Source organism: Musca autumnalis, unplaced genomic scaffold, assembly GCF_047663935.1.
Source record: "Musca autumnalis isolate F117 unplaced genomic scaffold, ASM4766393v1 scaffold_5, whole genome shotgun sequence".
NCBI lineage: Eukaryota > Metazoa > Arthropoda > Insecta > Diptera > Muscidae > Musca > Musca autumnalis.
The window spans coordinates 155,145,714-155,164,496 of NW_027412088.1; the positions used below are offsets into that span (position 1 = coordinate 155,145,714).

Sequence of the window (18,783 nt, forward strand, 5' to 3'; positions counted from 1 at the left end):
AATTTTTACCTTAGGTACTCGTTATGGTCTAGATTACAGCGATACAATGTTTTTGGTGAGCAAGTTCTGGTTTCCTGACATAATGATCCAAAACAATCCTGCGGTAATCAACAAGAAAATGGCTGGTGGGAACGATAACTATCGTAATCCAACCTTTGCATCGCAGTTTTTCTTTCAAACTTAAATCAAGTTCGAAGATGAACTATGTATATCGGACAACTCCTTCCGGTACCTCCCTCAGAAAAATTTCGACATTTTGCTTAATTACTCTTTAAGCGTTTTATCAGGATCGTCCTGAATTTTTTTTACCGAAGATACTCCTTGTGCTCCAGTTTACAGCGACATAATGTTTTTGGTGAGCGAATCCATGCTTTCCGATATAATGGTCCAAAAGCTCTAAAAAATGCTACGGCGACTAACTAAGTGGCTGGTTGGCACGATAACTATGGATAGGAGTGACTTTTAGTAGATTTTTGTGGTCATTGTTACAATGCTATAAATTTATTCTCTATACATTTGACGATAATAGCCCATAGGTTCAAAAAATGTTGTGTTCTGCTTAATAGGATTTTAATAAACCAAAACGTTACTGGGAAATAAACCTGTACTGACACAATTAATTATTTCATTTCATGTAAAGATGCTGCTTTTATCACATAGGGGTTTGGTTTAAATTATAAAACCTGTTTTAATTATAATAAATTGTTCTTTATACATTTTGTAATTTATTTTCTATTCCACAGGTCGTCCATCTACAGCCAACAAATTCAAATCTAACCTCACCAAGGCATGGAAGGGCTTGAAGAATATTTAAGATCACAACCATACTATTCGTTATACGTTTTACATAAGTTTATATTTTTAATAAAAAAATATGTATTAAGAGATTTTGTTTATATAGTTGTCTTAGTGCTTACTAATATATAATGTAAAAATAATTATTAAATAAATAATATTTTTAACCAATAAAAAATTAAAAACTTGTTTCTTTTAAGAGAGTTATTTTTACGGGAGTATTAAAATACTTGTTTGTTTTCTTTTCAAATTTATGATAAGGTTATTTATAGCAACCTTTGATTTTTTATACAAAACAAATTAAAATAACTAGAATTTGTGTTAATTTTTCCTTAAATTTCTTGGAGATAAAATTCCAGCTCTATTTGTTTGGTTTCAAAAACTTATAACCTCAGCTTCTATCTTCCACTATAAATAAATTACACTTTAAATATGTTCGCCAACTCTATAAAAACTCGATCTGGACCAACATCAACTGCAGTTAGCAATGTAAAACGTCAAAGATTAGATTCAGAGGCAGAGAATAAATGGAATGGCAATAGCTCAAAACCATTAACAAGATCAGCTGCTACAAGCAAACATCGTAATGATAATCCTGTAACAAAATCTAAATTGCCGGGACCAACAAAAACCATACTCCAAAAGAGACCTACAAATGATTTCAACAATAAAAGACGTACACTTTTATCCAATGCCGAAGTTAAAAAGGAGTTGATTACTAAAAAGCCACCCTCAAAACCTATGGCAAATAAAAAATCCCTTGGTCCAGCCACACAAACTAAACTTCCGTCTGCCGCAAATCGCCTTAATTCTTCTAACAAACCTCAATGGAATCGTAATAATGCCTCATCATCATCATTGGGATGGAATTCAAAACACAAGGATTGTAAATCTTTGCAAAATCTTAGTTCAGATACCGCCGCTATTGCCATACAAACTCAAGAAGACGAAATTCTGAATCATTCTTTGATAGTGGGTGATATGAAATTTTTAAATCCCTCCAAACATATTGTTGCTGAAATCGAACGTTCTCGCAAAGATCTGAAAAACAAACAAATGTTAAAAACAAAACGTACATTTCCGGAACATTCAGCTGGCCAAGAAGAACACATAAGCGATTTAAATGAATTTTTAGAAAAATCCTATGTTAGCAAGAAGAAGACACCACGCAAGTCTCGAGATACCTATGAAGAGAACCAAAAGTAAGTATGGGATTTTTAACTTGATTGTACTTTTCTGTACGCACTAGACTCTTGGAAAAGTTAAGAAGAATCTTAGGAATCACCCGTTTCATTGGAGAGGATTTTGAGAAACAACCTTTCTTTTGGAAAGACTCTTAAGAATCACCCTTTTCTTGGGAATGGGTCTTAAGAAGCACCCCTTTTTGTGGAAGCACCATTTCCTTTGGAAAGAGTCTTAAGAAGCATCCTTTCCTTCGTAAAGGGCCTAAATTGGCCCCTTTCCTTTGAAAAGGTTGCTAAGTAGCCCCCTTTCCATGGAAAAGGGTCTCAAGAAGCACCCTCTCCTTGAGAAGGATCTCACGAAGCAAACTTTCCTTGGCAAAGGGTCTCAAGAAGCACAATTTGGAAGGTGTCGGAAGGAGCACCCCTTTGGGAACGTGTCAGAAGAAGCACCTTTTTGTTCCCATTGTCTTAGCCCAACAAAAAATCGGATCCGTTAGTCATTATGAGACCCATTACAAAGTAATGTAAAAAAGCGGTGAGTACGGTGATACAGAGTGTGCGTGTCAGACTAGAAATCCGAGGATTGTGTGTTCAAAGGTCACCATCAGCACGCAAGTTTCTTGTTAACGAAATAAAGAACAGTTGGTGGTGCATATGTTAGCGTTTAAAATACCCTTAATGTTCGCGTAGCGCAGTGGAACTGGAGATAGATCCAGAGCCAGATTGAACAGAGGAACGAACATACAAACATAATAACAAGCACTGTTACAACAACAACAACAACAAATCAGAAGTTTGCATGATCAAATCCAGCACAGAGCAAGAAGATGCACTCTTTCCTTGGGAAAGGGTCTCATGAAACACCCTTTCCTTGCTCAATGGTCTCATGAAGCACCCTTTCCTTGCTCAATGGTCTCATGAAGCACCATTTCCTTGGTTAATGGTCTCATGAAGCACTATTTCCTTGGGAAATAATCTCAAGAAGCAAAGGGAAAGGGTATCAAGAAGCACCCTTTCCTTGCGAAAGAGTATCAAGAGGCACCCTTTCCTTGAAAAGGGGTATCAAGAAGCACCCTTTCCTTGGAAAAGGGTATCAAGTGGCACCCTTTCCTTGGGAAAGGCTATCAAGAAGCACCCTTTTCTTGGGAAAGGGTATCAAGAAGCACCCTTTTCTTGGGAAAGGGTATCAGGAAGCACCCTTTCCTTGGGAAAGGGTATCAAGAAGAAGCCTTTCCATGGGAAAGGGTATCAAGAAGCACCCTTTCCTTGGGAATGGGAGAGACCATTTTCCATTTTCCACGGAAAGATTGCTTTTTAAGATTATTTCGCAAGGAAAGATTGCTTCTTGAGACCATTCCGCAATGAAATGGTGCTCCTTAATACCCTTTCCCAAGGAAATTGTGGTTCTTAAAAAGGGTGCTTCTTGATACCCTTTCCCAAGGAAAGGATGGGAAAGGGTATCAAGAAGCACCCTTTTTAAGAACCACCATTCCCTTGGTACCCATTCCTTGGGAAAGGGTCTTCAGAAACACCTTTTCGTTGGGAAATGGTCTTCAGAAGCACCCTTTCCTTAGGAAAGGATTTTTAGAAGCATGCTCTCCTTTGGAAACGCTATTATAAGACATCCTTTTCTTAGGAAAAGATATTAAGTAGCACCTAGAGGAGGGTTTGAAGAAACACTCAGCCCGTAGAAATTCGTAGAGCATAATTTGAGACATTTGCAGGATTCTCCTCTGTGTGTCGCTCAGGAAGGAAGTTCAGACCAGGACGGCATAATTGAAGACAAAGCGACCAACCCTGCCCACCACTTCGGGAACATAAACATTTCGGATTTTTTATATTCCTCTTTCATTTCAGGCTTTTCAAAACTATGGACCAATTATTGAATCGTGAAATTCCTAAAACCGAATCCATTGCCGATATAAGGGCTCGTATCAAGCGCAAGGAAGAGGAACTTTTAAATCTCTTTGATAATGTGGAAAGTACTGCACGTTTACTAATTAATAATGGTAATTGAATCAATTTGATGATCCCTTCTGACCTCTTGGATTCATTCTATAACTTAGCCAAATGAATTCAAGTATATTATTTTTTGGAAATTAATTGTTATTTGTTGTATAAAAAATATAAATCCTCTACTTGAAGATGTCTAATAATAAGTTGTATGATAATTTTATTTATAATACCTATATTTTGTCTGAACTTTTTTTGGTGGCGTGCTTGTGGATGACAAGGAGCCCCTCAACTACCTACCTATGAAACTTTCAGAATTATGGTTCTATGATTGGTAGGTGTGGTGTTTTTCAATTTTGATACTTGAACATGAACTGCACATGTTCCATCATTGTGGTAAATTTGTGTTTGTTTTCCGTCTTTTTTAAGTTGTTTCGGGCGGTTTCTCTGAAGCTAAGCACAGTTAATGTAATAAGAGTATATAGAAAGGAATATTACGAAGTTTCTCGGTAATTTACACACCTTCGAATTCCAAATGCCAAAGAAGGCGGTAAAAAGAACAATCCTACATTCACTCCATTTTCAAAACTTGCATTTTTGCAATTCACATTTTGTCCGTTTTTGATCCGTTACTTTAACGGTCCGTCGTTTCAAAATCAAAAAAACAGTTTGAAAGTGACTGGTGTATAACAAACCAAGAAGAAGACTGCTATCATTATACAGTGAGTTTCCCATGATTTATCTCTTTTCCTCGCCTTTTCTAAACAATGCTTCACACTCATTCGTAAACATGGTAATTTTGTTTTGTGCCTGTTACTTACCTATATCCTTTTAAACTAATTGTGTGGAAAGTTTCTAAATTTGTCTGGCAGAGTTGCGAGCTGTAGATCCCAGTGAATATTTGACTATTCTAAAGTTTATTTCAATACCTATTTCTAACAGTCCAATTCCATACCCACAAACCCAAAACCCCACCTAGACAACATGGATGTTTCCGGCGGCGCTCCCTCCTGTGATGTGGTCATTGAAGAAATCAATAGTAATGATGTCCCCGAAGAAGAATTATCCCAATTCCAGGAGACAGAACCACTAAAAGTCCTTCAACTTATTTCAGATGAAGACGATGATGATGAGGGAAATCTAATACAAAAATTTGTTCATGGTGAAGCTGATTTCCCCGACTTCTATACGAAATTGGAACCCCACGAACAACCGGATGATGAAGATGATGGTGAAGAGGCGGAGGAGGACGACGATGAACTAGGGACAACAAGTGATGCCAATGATATTAGCAGCTCACAGGAACGGGAAATGCAAGAGCAAGCTGAATTTAAGGCAAATATAATGCAAGGTTTCCCCAATATAGAAATGCCAACGGGACCATTAAACTACTCCGCCAAGGCAATTGTGCCGAAAAGAAAGAAACAATCACGAAAAGATCGTAAAATGGATGCTAGTGATATACCAAGCACCAGTCGTAGAGTACGTAGTACCAGTACAAGTGGCGGGCATGTTCGCAAACGTTCCCTGCTCAATGTGGCCCTGCAGGGTTTAATGGGTGAGGCAAATTTGTGCTTTGCTCGAGGTCAAATCCAAATGGCTGAAAAGATTTGTTTGGAAATTATACGACAAAATCCTCTGGCCCCGGAGCCATTCTTTACCCTGGCCGAAATCTATGAATCACGGGACACAGAGAAGTTTTTGAATTTCTTAACAATCGCAGTGCACTTGAACCCCAGTGATCGTTATCAATGGATACGTATTGCTGAAATGCATATCGCCCAGGGCAATTTACAAAGGGCTAGAATATATTACACCCGAGCTATTAAAGTCCATTCTCGAGATTATGATTTACGTTTGCGCAAGGCACGCCTGCTGGATATGATGGGCGAAAAGTCAGCTGCCATGTTTACATATCTAAAAATGATACAACATTGTCCCGTCGATAGGCATGAGTTGTGTTTGGTCACGGCAAAAAATGTTGCAAAACATTTTCATGCCGAGAATAAATATCATTTGGCTTTGGAGGCCATGCAAAGTGCCTATGGTGTGTGTGGTCACCTCTTCAGTTTGGAGGATTTGAATCTCTATATGGAGCTGTGTATTCTGAACAAACAATATTTCAAGGTACTGCAGTGTTTGCGGGAGCGTACAAACTTGGAATTGGAAACCGAAAAGGAGGAACAATTGGATTTAATATTCTATTGTGTAATACCAGATGATTATGTTCCCGACTTTAGGGTTAAGCTGTGTGTGGCCTTGATAAATCTTAAGGCCCATCATTTGTTGGGTTATTTGATACAGAATATCCATGAACATATACCACCCCTGGAAACGGATAGATTGAATTTATATTGTGACATAGCTGAGGCTTTGATGCAGGAACACAAATATGCTGAGGCCATATCGCTACTACGTCCAATAACTGATGGTGATATCATTGATTGCCCTGCTTTTATATGGCTTAAACAGGCCGAATGTTTGAGACACTTGAATCGCTGTAATGAGGCCATTGAAAGTTATACCAGAGTAGTGGAATACGCTCCATATTGTTATGAGGCCAAATTTACATTATCTGCTTTACTAAAACAGCAAGGTAGGCATGTTGAAGCTGTCAAAGCATTGGAGCAGTCGGGAGAACACGAAGGCCAGCCGTTGCATGCCCGTTTGCTGTATGAACGCTGCATAATGTTACAGCAAATCAATGAAATTGATGAATTTCTGGAAATCGGCTGTGTTCTGCTAGGACGCCAATCCATAAAGATGCGCAATCGTGAAGAAATGCAGGCCGCAGCCAATGGTGGCTCATTTTACAATTCAGAAGGACTTAAAGTTATCTTACAAATGCGTAACATTATTGGCGAAGAGGCTGATAAAACCTTGGAAATTTCCAAAAGCACAGCAAACACCACGGATGATCTTTCGGTTCATGATGAATATCAATTATTTTTGGAACTGATGCGTATTGGCTTTCTACACAAAAACTATAGTATCTTGGAGAGAATGTGCTTTGCCATGGTCACAACCAAGCGGTTTGTCGGCTATCACATTGAATTGGAACGCATTATCATATTGGCCTGCTACTTTAACAATGACTGTTCCATTGCTTTCTCCTATCTGAGGGAATTGATACACAAAAATGCCAGTTCGAAACCTCTATGGAACCTCATGTGTTTGCTGATACAAAAGGGACAAGATCTGCGTTATCATCGTTACATGAATCGCCTCATACTGAGGCAACCACAAGCCAAAGGAATGCGCATCTTAACCGGTCACTATCATTTACATTGTAGCTCCTATAAGTATGCTTTAAATGTCTACGTACCCATGTACAAGGAACAACCAACAGCTATGTTAGCTCTTTGTATTGCGGTAATATTCCAACAGATCTCCATGCAAAAGAAAGTTTTACGAAAATGTGCTGCCGTTACCCAAGCTGCGGTATTCATTCAAAAATATGGTGAACTGAGATCAAAGGCATTCGCCTTGTCACCCAATCATGTGGATTCGTCTATGGAGAATTCTGTAACATATCAAGAAATTAATTATAACATTGGTCGTGTCTATCATCAATGTGGTCTATTTCACTTGGCTGTGGAATATTATGAGAAGGCTCTCAATTTTACCCATCCCTTACTGGAGAAACATAGCGAGATTTTAAGTTTAAAACAGGAAATAGCATTCAATTTACATTTGATTTATCGTGCAAGTGGAAATCTTATTAAAGCTCGCCAATATCTCTATGAATATTGTGTTGTGTAAGAGGGGGATAATCCTGAGGATTATTAGAATTAGTAAGGTTATGTTTAAGACTAGATTTTGGTAATAAAATGTAATTATATCCAGAGTTTGTATCTGATTTTTATTATCATTGTGATATTAAGAGAATTGTGACTGAACCAAATGATTTCATATCTTCTACCATTTAAAGATTCCCTAAGCAAAGTCGTAACCTCGGAGTTTTAGGTTTGTTGGTTTAACCACGCAATAGACATGCAGAGCAGGGGGGTTACTCTGTATTGCGATGCGTTTGCGTTTGGTATTTTGCTAGCGCAAGATATTTGCGTTAACGCAGTATTTTTATACTCGCTTTTGTATTAGAGATCGCGGCGGTGCCAGAAAGGAAAAAGGAACAAAAAAACTTACGAAACGAGATACGAAAACGCAATAGAGACACATTTAATTTCCTTACGCATCGCATTTTTCTTACGCATCGCAATAGAGAGTAACCCTCCAGGGAATCGCTCCGTCTCTTGAAGGAGAGTCCAATTCTTGGTCTAGGTAGGGAAAGTTCTCCCGTAAGGAAGACATCCTTCTGTCAGACTTTGAGATGGCTACCACTGTTATCTCATCTTAAACATAGAGGCGTCATTTGCAGTTGCTCTATGAGGCAACTACCTGGACAGCGGTAGCGCAATAGTCTTGGCGGAGAAGTTTAATGGTCCCGTTGGTATTTCTATATTTGGGAAGCCTTGCATTATATTTGCCTTAAATTCAGCTTCTTCCCACATTTCTCTTTCCTGTGAGCTCATTGACATCACTTGTTGTCCCTAATTAATCGTCATCCTCCTCCGCCTCTTCACCATCCGGTTGTTCGTGGGGTTCCAATTTCGAATAGAAATCAGGGAAATCAGCTTCACCATGAACAAATTTTTGTATTAGATTTCCCTCATCATCGTCTTCATCTGAAATAAGTTGAAGGACTTTTAGTGGTTCTGTCTCCTGGAATTGGGATAATTCTTCTTCGGGGACATCATTACTATTGATTTCTTCAATGACCACATCACAGGAGGGGGCGCCGGAAACATCCATGTTGTCTATGTGGGTTTTTGTGGGTATGGAATTGGACTGATAGAAATAGGTATGGAAACAGACTCTAGAATAATCACTGGGATCTACAGCTCGCAAGTTCGCTCTGCCAGACAAATTTAGAAACTTTCTACACAATGCATTTAAGAGGATATGAGTAAACAATAGGCACAAAATGACCATGTTTACGAATGAGTGTGTGAAGCACTGTTTAGAAAAGTCGAGGAAAAGAGGAAACGTATAATCATGGGAAAATCACTGTATAATGATAGCAGTCTTCTTCTTGGTTTATCATACACCAGTCACTTTAAAACTGGCTGACTTCATAAATGCAGTATTTACATTGCAAAAAATGACAATATCATAAAAAGATGAAGTAAATATGTGTGGCAACACTGACATAGTCAAAAAAGTTCTAAAGAAATGTCCATGGTACAATAATTCATAGGTAGGCCAGGTATGAGAATCGCCAAAAAATACAACCCTGTCGCTATGGCTTAAAACGTCAAAATTGTTTTGATGAATGATAACGGATGAGTAAACAAAGAAGAAGAAGAACGAAATGTTGAAATGAAAACAAAACAGAGTTGAATTTTTTGATCAATAATAAATATCAACTCTGCATGTCAACACGGTTTTGACAGATTAAGCCATAACAAAAAAAAATGTAATCAGCTGTTAGCTGTGGCCTACCTAAGAATTATTGTACCATGGAAATGTCAATTAGTGTGCAGTCCACTTGGAAACACTGCACAAATTCGGCAATTGCAGCTCAGTGTGATGTGTCACGTGACATTTATGAAGTCGCGACGATGTCAATAAAAAGACATGCTGCATTTATGAAGTCGCGACGATGTCATTTGATGCTCCGTCTTGGACTGTCACAAAGCTGCTGGAATGAAAAAGAGTGAGAAACTATCTTATAAAGAAGAATGAAAGGGTTTTTAATATAGAAGACCATAAGATGAGCCGAGTCTTTATAGAAAAACTGAATGGCGTATTCCTAAAGGACCAGAAAGGATTATAGACCTTTATAGACGAACAGAATGGAATCTTTATGCAGATGTACTTTTTTCGTCTATAAAGATTTCGTCTTAATGAAGCCTTATAGACGACCATAAGGGAGCCTCCTTAGGCGAGTGGAAGGGAGACTCTATAGAAGAGTTGAAGGGAGTCTTTATAGACAAATTGAATGGAGTCTTTATAGACAAGCTGAAGGGAGTCTTTATAGACGAATTGAAGAGAGTCCTTATAGACGAGTCTTTATAGACGAGTTAAATGGAGTTTTATACACGAGTTGAAGAGTCCCTATAACCTAGTTGAAGGAAGTCTGCATAGACGGATCGAAGGAAGTTTTATAGACAAGTTGAATGGGGTCTTTATAGATAAGCTGAAGGAAGTTTTATAGATGAGTGGAGGGAGCCTTTATAGACGATCTGAAGGCAGTCTTTATAGACGATCTGAAGGTTCTAGACGATCCGAAGAGTATATTTATATACTACAAGTAGAAAACATTTACAGGCGCCCAGTAGGCCTATTCTGTAACTTTTATCGATTAAAAAGTTGTTAAAATTTTTTTTGTTTTTGTAACAACTACAAAACAAACAAATGAAATTGTTGTAAAATAAATAATGAGTAATGTTGTTAAAAAGTTACTGAATAGGGGGGCAGGAAATAGTCTTAATAGTATAACAATAATAAAACTTTTAAAATTTCGCAAATTTATTTGTAAAATACGAGTTAACAACTCAACACAGTGTTAGCCTCCTCCATTATGAAAAAATTCCTCTTCGAACAAAATTTCACGCTTTTACTTTCGTATTTGCATTATAAATGTGAAAATTTAGAACATAACGTGATATAAACTTTTGTATACTTATAAAGAACGGTTCATAGGGATGGAAAATAAATGTGACCAAATCTCTTGGATTATTATATTCTTGCCATGTATCCGAAGAATGCTCCAAATGTACACGAAATTTAAGTATATTAGTAATACGATCACGAAATCGTATCGGTTCCATGCCAATTAAACGTGGTCTTTCCAAAGTGGAAATAAAACGATCATCATAGTTAAATAGGGAATAATCTAGATAGGGGCTTGTGGAAAAACTTTGAGCACTAATCGGTAATGTGGGATTAAATCGATCTGCAGCTTCCCTTATTCCACCAGCAAATGATTTTAACGCACTTAAAAAATTAAAGAAATTAGTGATTTCAATTAATAATTTCTTGAAAGAAGTACTTACTCATCAAATGCTGAGCGAAAGAAATCATTATTACTTGGTGAGGAAGCATACCAAGAATATAAAGATCTTACATTACGAAACTCATCACAATAATTTCGCAACATTAGCAGCAATGTCACAGAGTTTTTGTCAAGTATTTTCAATACTTTCTGTTCAGTAATATTGTAGAAAACATACAATTTGAAATTTTTGCTAATCGAATCCACAGTTCCCTCCAGCATTTCCAAAGGCATTTGAGTTTGTCGCTTTTCATAACGCAGCAATAGGTGTTCACTATCGATCAATTGCATTTTTAATATAAGCATACGTTCTACCTTAAAGGTGGGGAGGAAAGGAAAAAAGGAAGTTAAATTATTGAGAACAAAAGCGCTAAGCTCCTACATGAATTTACCTACCAATCCAAAATGTTTATAGAAAAATTTTAGCTTTTCTTTGCGTAAAAAAACTGTTGGTGCCTCCAAAGCTCTGTTGTACAAAAATGTCAGAATCTTTTGTTTTAAATGTGACAGCGGAACACTGTATGTATGATCAAGTGTTGAATTTGCCATTTGTTGATGTGCCAAGATCTGATCGCGATCCAAATTACTGCCGTATGGTCCCACAGTATATAAGCGTTGTATTTTACCTTCATTATCCAACTCCAAGAGATCTATACATTGTCGATATGTAGATAATATGGCAATGGTACGACCATACACCGATACACTGTGATTATGTGATAGAACAATAAAATCATGTTCCATTCGGAGCGTATCCGAAATACATCCTTTCCGTAAATCAACCAAATGAAATGTATAATCATACAAATCGGCATCATCGAAAAGATCTGGATACTCTTGATACGCCTGATAACTGGGAAATATAGAGCCACCAGCCACCGATACCAACAAAACATACTGGCCATTTTCCATGAATATACTAAACTCACGATTCAAAACATGCCGTGTAGACCACGATGCAGTTATCAATTGGATTGTGTATTTCTTTTTGAAAAGGGCATTGAACAATTGCTGGCGTATATGCAAAGAATCCAAAGAATGGTCTGCAGCTGTTATACATTCACTTTTTTGCGAGCCCAACAGATGTGCTACCTTACCCACTCCCTGATATTGGTATACTTCCAAGGCACGTTGTTCGTATGAAAATGCCAATAACATACTTCCATCTGGAGTAAATTTTCGCAAAAATGCCAATGGTTTGTCCACATTCTGGATGGTGAGGCGGGGTGTAATGCTTTTATAGAAATTCTTCTTGTAATAATGCGAATGTTGGGCTATGGGATGATGTCCAAATCTCCAATTTGTTTCTCTGGCCCAAAGATGATGTTGCAGGTTTTGTGAGTTTTTAGCAAACATTGATGTATAGGGACTTGAATTCACAATTCATTAGCAGAAGGGTTAAGTAGTGGTTTCAAGGGAATGACGAATTGGAACTTTTTCTAATGTTGTTTACTAAACCAAACAAATGAAAAAAACAACGTTCCACTTAATGCGAATTAAAAAATAAAAAGGAATGGACGATAGAAAATCGACACAAAATGAAATGACCAACAAACTTTGTTTACGAATGAAAAATGGGAAAGAACTATCAGCTGGACTATAAAATAATGTTGCCATGTGTCATTTGGTATGGATATTTGGACGATCTGAATAGCGTCTTTAAAAACGAACTGAATGACGTCCATGGGGGTACTGACCTAAAGGAAAAAGTGAGAAAACTCACGGGGAGTTAATATTCATAATTGGGATGTTCATAGACAAGCTGAAGGGAGTCTTCATAGACTAGGTGAAGGAGTCTTCCAGGGTGATTATGAATGTAAACTCCCCGTGAGTTTTGTCTTTCTGCCGTTTCAACTTAAAGGAAAAAGTTAGTTCATAATTGGGCTGTTCATAGACGAGCTGAGGGGAGTCTTTATAGAGTAACCGATGGAGTCTTTATAGACGAACTGAAGTGAGTCTTTATAGACGATCCGAAGGGAGTCTTCGTGTACGATGATTTGAACCAAGTCTTAACAGACTAGACGTACAAACACCTTCTTAAATCATGGAGCACCATGGAGATTACTGTATAAAATAGGAATAAAAAACTCATTGGAAAGATCCACCATAAAAACAATGAACATAGGTAAAACGCCATATGCCATTACAGAATAAATTTAATGTGCGTGTTGCATTATTCAAAGCAAAAATAAAAAACATGTATTTCAGGCCAAAACCACCTATAACGTTGCGTGTTGCGTTTAAAAAACAAAATACATGTATGTATGTATTTCAATTCCAAATACATGTATTTTGTTTTTGTTGTTTTTTCTGGTCTCACACGCAACACGCAAAGGCCTTTTTGGCCTCAATTTGAAATACATGTACATCAATGGTGAACACCAAGAGGGCAATTGTATGGTGAATCGTACGAAAACGTAAAGGCGAGTGCTCATCTTGTTCATCTATGATGTACATTTGCTTTTGTTTGGAATAACGCAACATGCACACGCCATTAATTAGCTAATGGTATAAAACAATTCAGCACAACAAACAACATCATACTGTTATTTTTTATTCCATATATTACATAAAATGACCATTTTCTGAACAATGATTATTTAACAAGGTTCTTAACGTAAATTCTTCACCACATGTTTTGCATGAGTATGGTGTTCGGCCGGTATGCATATACATATGTGATCTTAAGACTGCACTGTATTTAAATGTTTTTCCACATTCTTCACATTTGTATGGCCGTAATTCGGAATGTACAATCATATGGGTCTTTAGTTTATCTGCACGTTTAAATGACTTTTCACAAATGGAACATTTATATGGTCTGATACCACTATGTATGAGCTGGTGGTCTTTCGCAGATCTAAGATATTTATATGCCTTCCCGCAAACACCGCAAGCATACGGTCTGTCGTCGGAGTGACTTTTCAAATGATTTCTGAGCTTTCTTTTAGTACTGTATGATTGACCACAGTACGGACATAAAAAACAAGACTCTGTGGCTTTCGGTCTCCCAGGTGTCTTTGGTTTTGGATTCATATGTATTGCTTGAATGTGTCTATTCAGATCATATCGTCTGTTAAAACTACTTTCACACATATCGCATTTATGTGGTCTATCTTCTAAAGGCGGCGGTTTAAAATATTCTTCCACATATTGTTTGCCATGTTTAAGTTCGATGTGAACTTTTAAAGTTTGAGGTCGGCTTGTTTTATGGTCACACAAAGGACATGATATTTTCTCTTCATCAGGTAAGTGAGAATAACGTTTGTGTGAATTAAACGTACCCCTATCTCCAAAGACTTTTTTGCATATTTCACATATGAAAATTGTTGTGTTATTCAGAGATTCATTGTCAGAGAAAACTGTTTTCTTTTTCGGGGATTCATTGTCAGATTCCTCTTCAGTGGAGCTTACAGCTTCTTGATTACTGCAACAAAATACATTCTATTAATTGACACATACAAACTACGTTATTTTGAATTTCATACCTCTCATTGCAGGACTCGGCCAATTTACTAACATATAATTCTCTTGTTGTTTTAAATTTTTTTAATTGAACATTAGAGAGACTACAATCTGCAAAACTGTCAGCGGGTGGTGTCTTTTTGGTATGTATTTTTTCGAAATGTCTATTCATATCATATCGTCTTGTAAATCCACGGCCACAAAGATCGCATATAAACGGTCTATCTTCTAAATATGCTTCGACTGAATTTTTACCATGTTTTAATTCCATGTGACCCCTTAAAGCTTGTGGCCGACTTGATTTGTAGCTACATAAAGGACATGGTATTTTCTTTCTTTTCTCTTCAACAGACATGTGGGAATTACGTGTGTGAGAGTATAACTCATCTTTATCATGAAAGGTTTCTGGGCATACGTCACACACTAAAACAGTTGGCTCGGACAACATTTCCACTTCGTCCGGATATTCAGTGGCAGGAGCACTCCAAGCCTCGTATCTACTACAATAAATAAATACAGTTTTAAAATAATACATACATGTATTTCATAACTATACATGTACTTAACGTTAATACCTACCTTTCTTCGCTGGAGTCTTGCGATTTATTGTCATCTTCTGAAGCATGATATTCTTTAATATCTTTAAGTTGAACATTAGATGGACCTGGACCATCATTGATGGAATTTACTTGGGTGAGTGACTCATCATGGAGAATGTCAATTTGTTCTTCCAACTTGATTTCCTGCCAACCACAATTATCTGCTTCCTCATTTTTAACTTCAGATTCGAATCCGTGTGATGCACTTGTCTCGATTAGTACAACTGGGGTTTCGTACAAATTTTCCGTATCTTTTGTTTCCTTGAAAGAGCTTGACCTTTGCATAAAGTAGTCGTACGTAGACTGTATTTGAAGCAGGAATTTATACGATAGTTTCAATTGTTTCAAACATGAATGGCATATCTTATTTGGGAATATGTCTTCGTCGTAGTCTTCTAGCTGAAAATGGTGAAATCTTAATAAATTTGTTCTTATCATTTTGAAGAGCACTCTATTACACCAAAAGGCAGGAGGCGACTTACATTTGGTACTATTACCGAGCAAATTTCCAGAAGCATGTCCATGTAAGTCTTTTCATCATTAACAACACCTGAAATCCTTGCTATTTCACTTAGCTTGGTTAATTTGGATGAAAGATTCGTACAACAACGACATTCATTTTCTCCAAACATTTTTGAATTTAATTCTCAAACAAATACGGAGAAATGTAAGGATGTAACTTTCTCAAATAAATCAATGTTTACAGAGTTCAAAGTTGATGAGCTAATGAAATCTAATTACATCTTCTTCTTTGTTTACTCTGGCACTCAATATGAATTGATAACACATACGGAACAAGTCAAACTGTTTTTTTGTACTTGTTTATTTTAAAACAGCTTGTATTTTTTCGTAAATTATTTTTATTTGCTGTATTATTTCTAGTTTTAACATTAAATTGGTCTGGTTTTGGATATTATTTAATCCACCAGTGTAGAATTGGGATGATGGTATGTTGTCGTTATATATACTTTTAAGAAAGGTGCCTTAATTATGAGACAAATGTAACCGTCTTTGGTCCGTTCCTTTACTTTTGAAAATGGTAAAACTAGCAAAATTTGTAAACTGCTACAATATGAATTGTCTGGTACCTGAAGTAAAGGAACGCTTTTCCATGATACAATAAGAAGGTAGCAGCAACTGCCGTTTTTGGTAACATAAGATGTCAAAATTTGACATAAATTCAATGCAATTGACACATTATGTTACCACCAGCTGGGCTGATAATGCTACCTTCTTATTGTATCATGCGCTTTTCGAGTAAAAAGTGGTAAAACTTGAAGATTCTTGCACGTAAAGAAACAGAGCTATTATTCCAACACTAGGGAAATAGAGACACAAAAGGCTACAATTTCAAATACCAATACCAGATAAGCAATATTAATCGCACTATAGTTAATCACGGTTGTAATACAACAAAATTTGACGGACAATTTTAAGAATATAGAAAAGTGGTCAGCAAAATCATGGTTTACTAAAGGATGTGGAACAAAGACTAAACTAGGGTTTAATCACATCATGCTTGCTTCAAATGAGTGGATATACAACGTTTATTTTATTTATTTATTTTTTCTCCGTTTTTAAGGGAAGTACATACATATTTGTTCTTATTGTTTTATTAATTAACATTTCTCCTTGTTTGGGAAAAATTATAATAATGATGGATATTACCTTTTATCCACGAGTTTCTAACTTGTGGTGGGCATTATGGGTCGATTTCGTATTGCGACACGAGTCGTGTCGCGTTGTCAGTCGTCTCTGAGACAAAATTAAAAATTTGTATTACGCAAAGCGATAGAAAATAAAATAAAAATATCAGAACAAATTGTAAACAAAAGATATACTTTTCTAAAATTAAAAATTCTAACCATTTTTTTGATGATAGAGGAGATATACTTAACGTAGCATCTATAAGAAGACATTTAAGAGGAAAATCGAATCCTTTAGAAATGCATCAGTATTGTGAGTAGGTGTTTTGTTTCCAACAATCATCAAAATAATTGTTTATAATTTAGGTTTAAATGCTATTTTCGGCTTGCAAAAGGCGCTGTTCTTAATATAGTAGAGGCATTAAAAATGACTTTAAAAAAGCCGTAGGTGAACAGCCATGCAGCCACTCCTTAAAGTGCATGCTGCTTTACGGTTTTTGTTTTCGCAGAAGGAAGTCTTCAAATATACCATGGCAATGACTTACTTCGGTATGGCTCAACTCACTGTCAGTGGTATCAGTAAAGTGTTGCAGTCAATAGAGGAAAAATTGTGTTATTATTAGCTAATTTTCTCTTTATTGTAGCTTTAAAATGAATCCATCCTCTGCGCCATTCATCTGGTGTATGGGTTGGTGGATCACCACTATATAATTGCTCCGCAACATCCTTCCATACCTCTTTAAAAGTGGCCTTAGTTTCGTCAAAAAGCAAAAAAACCATTTTTTCAATCAGTATTTCAAATGGCTGTTTTTTAGTAATTTTTGTCATTATAAGTACACAAATTCACTTAAAATAAATGAAAATGTTACTTATGTTTCAATTTTTCGTTTTTATTCACTTGTAAATATGCACGGCGACAGCTAATTTGCTGTCGCCCGAAAATGAACATTATAGCGACAAAATTTGACGGCGTCGGGCGACTTTTGACATACGGAATCGACCCATTAATTCACCTTGATATCGTTAGTCTTACTATTAAAGGGGTGTTTACACTATCTATCAATGTCATATAAGCTGTCACTTCTTTTATCCATTCGACATCCTTTATGTTTGTCAAAGTCCATACCACTTTTAATTTTTGCGTTCACATTAGTATACAATTTCATATGACCACAAAGTATATATCACGCAAATAACACAATTTATATTGTTAAAAACTTTAATCGCACTCACATTTTCGTTTTCTTTACCTATTTTCTTCATTTTTTTGGTAAAATTGTTTTCTTCTAACAATTCATTTCTCAAATGCATACGAAAATACATGGCCGAAAAGAGCGCTCCCTAAATGAAAAATGTTGCCACATCATTTTGATAGATGAAAATTTTCATAGTGGTCACACTGTGTGCACAACATTCACAGGTAGCAAATTTGACATCTCATATGACATTCATAGATAGTGTAAACACCCCTCAAGACATGTAGAAATGTATCCTTCAAAGTTATTAGGAAGTATATTGAATAGCTCATTCATATGAGTTCCAATTTTAGTCATGATTAACCCCCTGTTTTCGTTCGTTTTTGTCACATACAAAAACACATTTTGGTATTTGTATCCAATACTGTTTGTATGTGTGTGAAAACCAAAAGAAATTTTTGGTCTCCCTCATATATTTGGTTTTCATAACAAAAAACACGAACGAAAACGTCTGAAAAAGAGGCCCAACGTTTTGAGCTGAAAATGTGTTGTTTGCTACAGAATTTCGCTGAAAACGAATGCATATGATAGGAAATTGATTTAGCGAAATTTTTAGATACTCATATACGTAAAATTCCGCCGTACGGGCCAAATATCAGCATTTTCCCAAAATGAATTTTGACATTCTTTGAAAATTGTTTTCCAAATTTGTGTGTATATTCAATATTTTTTCGAGATTGCCGTAAGGAACATATTTTTTAAAGAGAACAATTAAAAAAAAATTAAAAATTAACATAATGGAAACACTTATATATACAAAGCTTTTCGGAATCAAACGAATGCTTTTCAATTTTTTATAAAAACCAAATTTTAAACGGATTCGTTTGA

The 18,783-nt window shown here is 36.3% G+C and overlaps 6 protein-coding genes across 10 annotated transcripts in view; 3 read left to right on the forward strand and 3 right to left on the reverse strand.

The window, feature by feature from the left end:
• LOC141387072 (uncharacterized) overlaps window positions 1-980 on the forward strand; it is a 201,316-nt gene extending 200,336 nt beyond the window's left edge. For all 4 annotated transcript variants that reach the window (XM_073956190.1, XM_073956194.1, XM_073956196.1 and 1 more), the window contains one exon: window positions 744-980. In XM_073956190.1, the coding sequence (XP_073812291.1) occupies window positions 744-814 (71 nt within the window). In that variant the 3' untranslated portion in view covers window positions 815-980. The remainder of the gene's footprint in view (window positions 1-743) is intronic.
• Window positions 981-1,064: 84 nt separating this feature from the next.
• On the forward strand, window positions 1,065-4,164 carry LOC141387079 (uncharacterized). Its single transcript, XM_073956214.1, has 2 exons — window positions 1,065-1,997; window positions 3,837-4,164. The coding sequence occupies exons 1-2, from the start codon at window positions 1,228-1,230 to the stop codon at window positions 3,994-3,996; spliced, it is 930 nt and encodes a 309-aa protein (XP_073812315.1). The 5' UTR covers window positions 1,065-1,227; the 3' UTR covers window positions 3,997-4,164.
• A 191-nt stretch (window positions 4,165-4,355) lies between these two features.
• On the forward strand, window positions 4,356-7,779 carry LOC141387077 (general transcription factor 3C polypeptide 3). Its single transcript, XM_073956213.1, has 2 exons — window positions 4,356-4,971; window positions 5,047-7,779. The coding sequence occupies exons 1-2, from the start codon at window positions 4,917-4,919 to the stop codon at window positions 7,692-7,694; spliced, it is 2,703 nt and encodes a 900-aa protein (XP_073812314.1). The 5' UTR covers window positions 4,356-4,916; the 3' UTR covers window positions 7,695-7,779.
• A 3-nt stretch (window positions 7,780-7,782) lies between these two features.
• Window positions 7,783-8,935, reverse strand: LOC141387080 (uncharacterized). Its single transcript, XM_073956215.1, has 2 exons — window positions 8,693-8,935; window positions 7,783-8,617 (listed from the first exon to the last, which is right to left on the reverse strand). Exons 1-2 carry the CDS (start codon window positions 8,922-8,924, stop codon window positions 8,487-8,489), a joined length of 363 nt encoding a protein of 120 aa, XP_073812316.1. The 5' UTR covers window positions 8,925-8,935; the 3' UTR covers window positions 7,783-8,486.
• Window positions 8,936-10,445: 1,510 nt separating this feature from the next.
• Window positions 10,446-12,991, reverse strand: abo (de-etiolated protein 1 abo). The gene is made up of 3 exons (XM_073956218.1): window positions 11,382-12,991; window positions 10,991-11,300; window positions 10,446-10,931 (listed from the first exon to the last, which is right to left on the reverse strand). The coding sequence occupies exons 1-3, from the start codon at window positions 12,343-12,345 to the stop codon at window positions 10,544-10,546; spliced, it is 1,662 nt and encodes a 553-aa protein (XP_073812319.1). The 5' UTR covers window positions 12,346-12,991; the 3' UTR covers window positions 10,446-10,543.
• Window positions 12,992-13,490: 499 nt separating this feature from the next.
• On the reverse strand, window positions 13,491-15,825 carry LOC141387081 (uncharacterized). Of its 2 annotated transcripts, none has more exons than XM_073956217.1 (4): window positions 15,536-15,825; window positions 15,034-15,452; window positions 14,478-14,951; window positions 13,491-14,416 (listed from the first exon to the last, which is right to left on the reverse strand). In XM_073956217.1, the coding sequence occupies exons 1-4, from the start codon at window positions 15,683-15,685 to the stop codon at window positions 13,555-13,557; spliced, it is 1,905 nt and encodes a 634-aa protein (XP_073812318.1). In that variant the 5' UTR covers window positions 15,686-15,825; the 3' UTR covers window positions 13,491-13,554. The 2 variants fall into 2 exon arrangements, with proteins under 2 accessions (XP_073812318.1, XP_073812317.1); XM_073956216.1 differs by having other exon boundaries at window positions 14,478-14,954.
• Between the last annotated feature and the right edge of the window lie 2,958 nt (window positions 15,826-18,783).

What these genes read in the sequence shown, in the direction of transcription:
- abo (XM_073956218.1), bottom strand. Translation starts at nt 12,345, where the DNA reads ATGTTTGCTAAAAACTCACAAAACCTGCAACATCATCTTTGGGCCAGA. An exon ending in TAAACATTTTGGATTGGTAG is followed by an intron (nt 11,301 to 11,381) that starts GTAAATTCATGT and finishes CCTTTAAGGTAG; the next exon opens with AACGTATGCTTATATTAAAA. An exon ending in TTTCGCTCAGCATTTGATGA is followed by an intron (nt 10,932 to 10,990) that starts GTAAGTACTTCT and finishes TAATTTTTTAAG; the next exon opens with TGCGTTAAAATCATTTGCTG.
- LOC141387080 (XM_073956215.1), bottom strand. Translation starts at nt 8,924, where the DNA reads ATGGTCATTTTGTGCCTATTGTTTACTCATATCCTCTTAAATGCATTG. An exon ending in GGTCATTGAAGAAATCAATA is followed by an intron (nt 8,618 to 8,692) that starts GTAATGATGTCC and finishes AACTTATTTCAG; the next exon opens with ATGAAGACGATGATGAGGGA.
- LOC141387081 (XM_073956216.1), bottom strand. Translation starts at nt 15,685, where the DNA reads ATGTTTGGAGAAAATGAATGTCGTTGTTGTACGAATCTTTCATCCAAA. An exon ending in CAAGACTCCAGCGAAGAAAG is followed by an intron (nt 14,955 to 15,033) that starts GTAGGTATTAAC and finishes TATTTATTGTAG; the next exon opens with TAGATACGAGGCTTGGAGTG. An exon ending in GCCGAGTCCTGCAATGAGAG is followed by an intron (nt 14,417 to 14,477) that starts GTATGAAATTCA and finishes ATTTTGTTGCAG; the next exon opens with TAATCAAGAAGCTGTAAGCT.
- LOC141387079 (XM_073956214.1), top strand. Translation starts at nt 1,228, where the DNA reads ATGTTCGCCAACTCTATAAAAACTCGATCTGGACCAACATCAACTGCA. An exon ending in ACCTATGAAGAGAACCAAAA is followed by an intron (nt 1,998 to 3,836) that starts GTAAGTATGGGA and finishes CTTTCATTTCAG; the next exon opens with GCTTTTCAAAACTATGGACC.
- LOC141387077 (XM_073956213.1), top strand. Translation starts at nt 4,917, where the DNA reads ATGGATGTTTCCGGCGGCGCTCCCTCCTGTGATGTGGTCATTGAAGAA. An exon ending in GGTCATTGAAGAAATCAATA is followed by an intron (nt 4,972 to 5,046) that starts GTAATGATGTCC and finishes AACTTATTTCAG; the next exon opens with ATGAAGACGATGATGATGAG.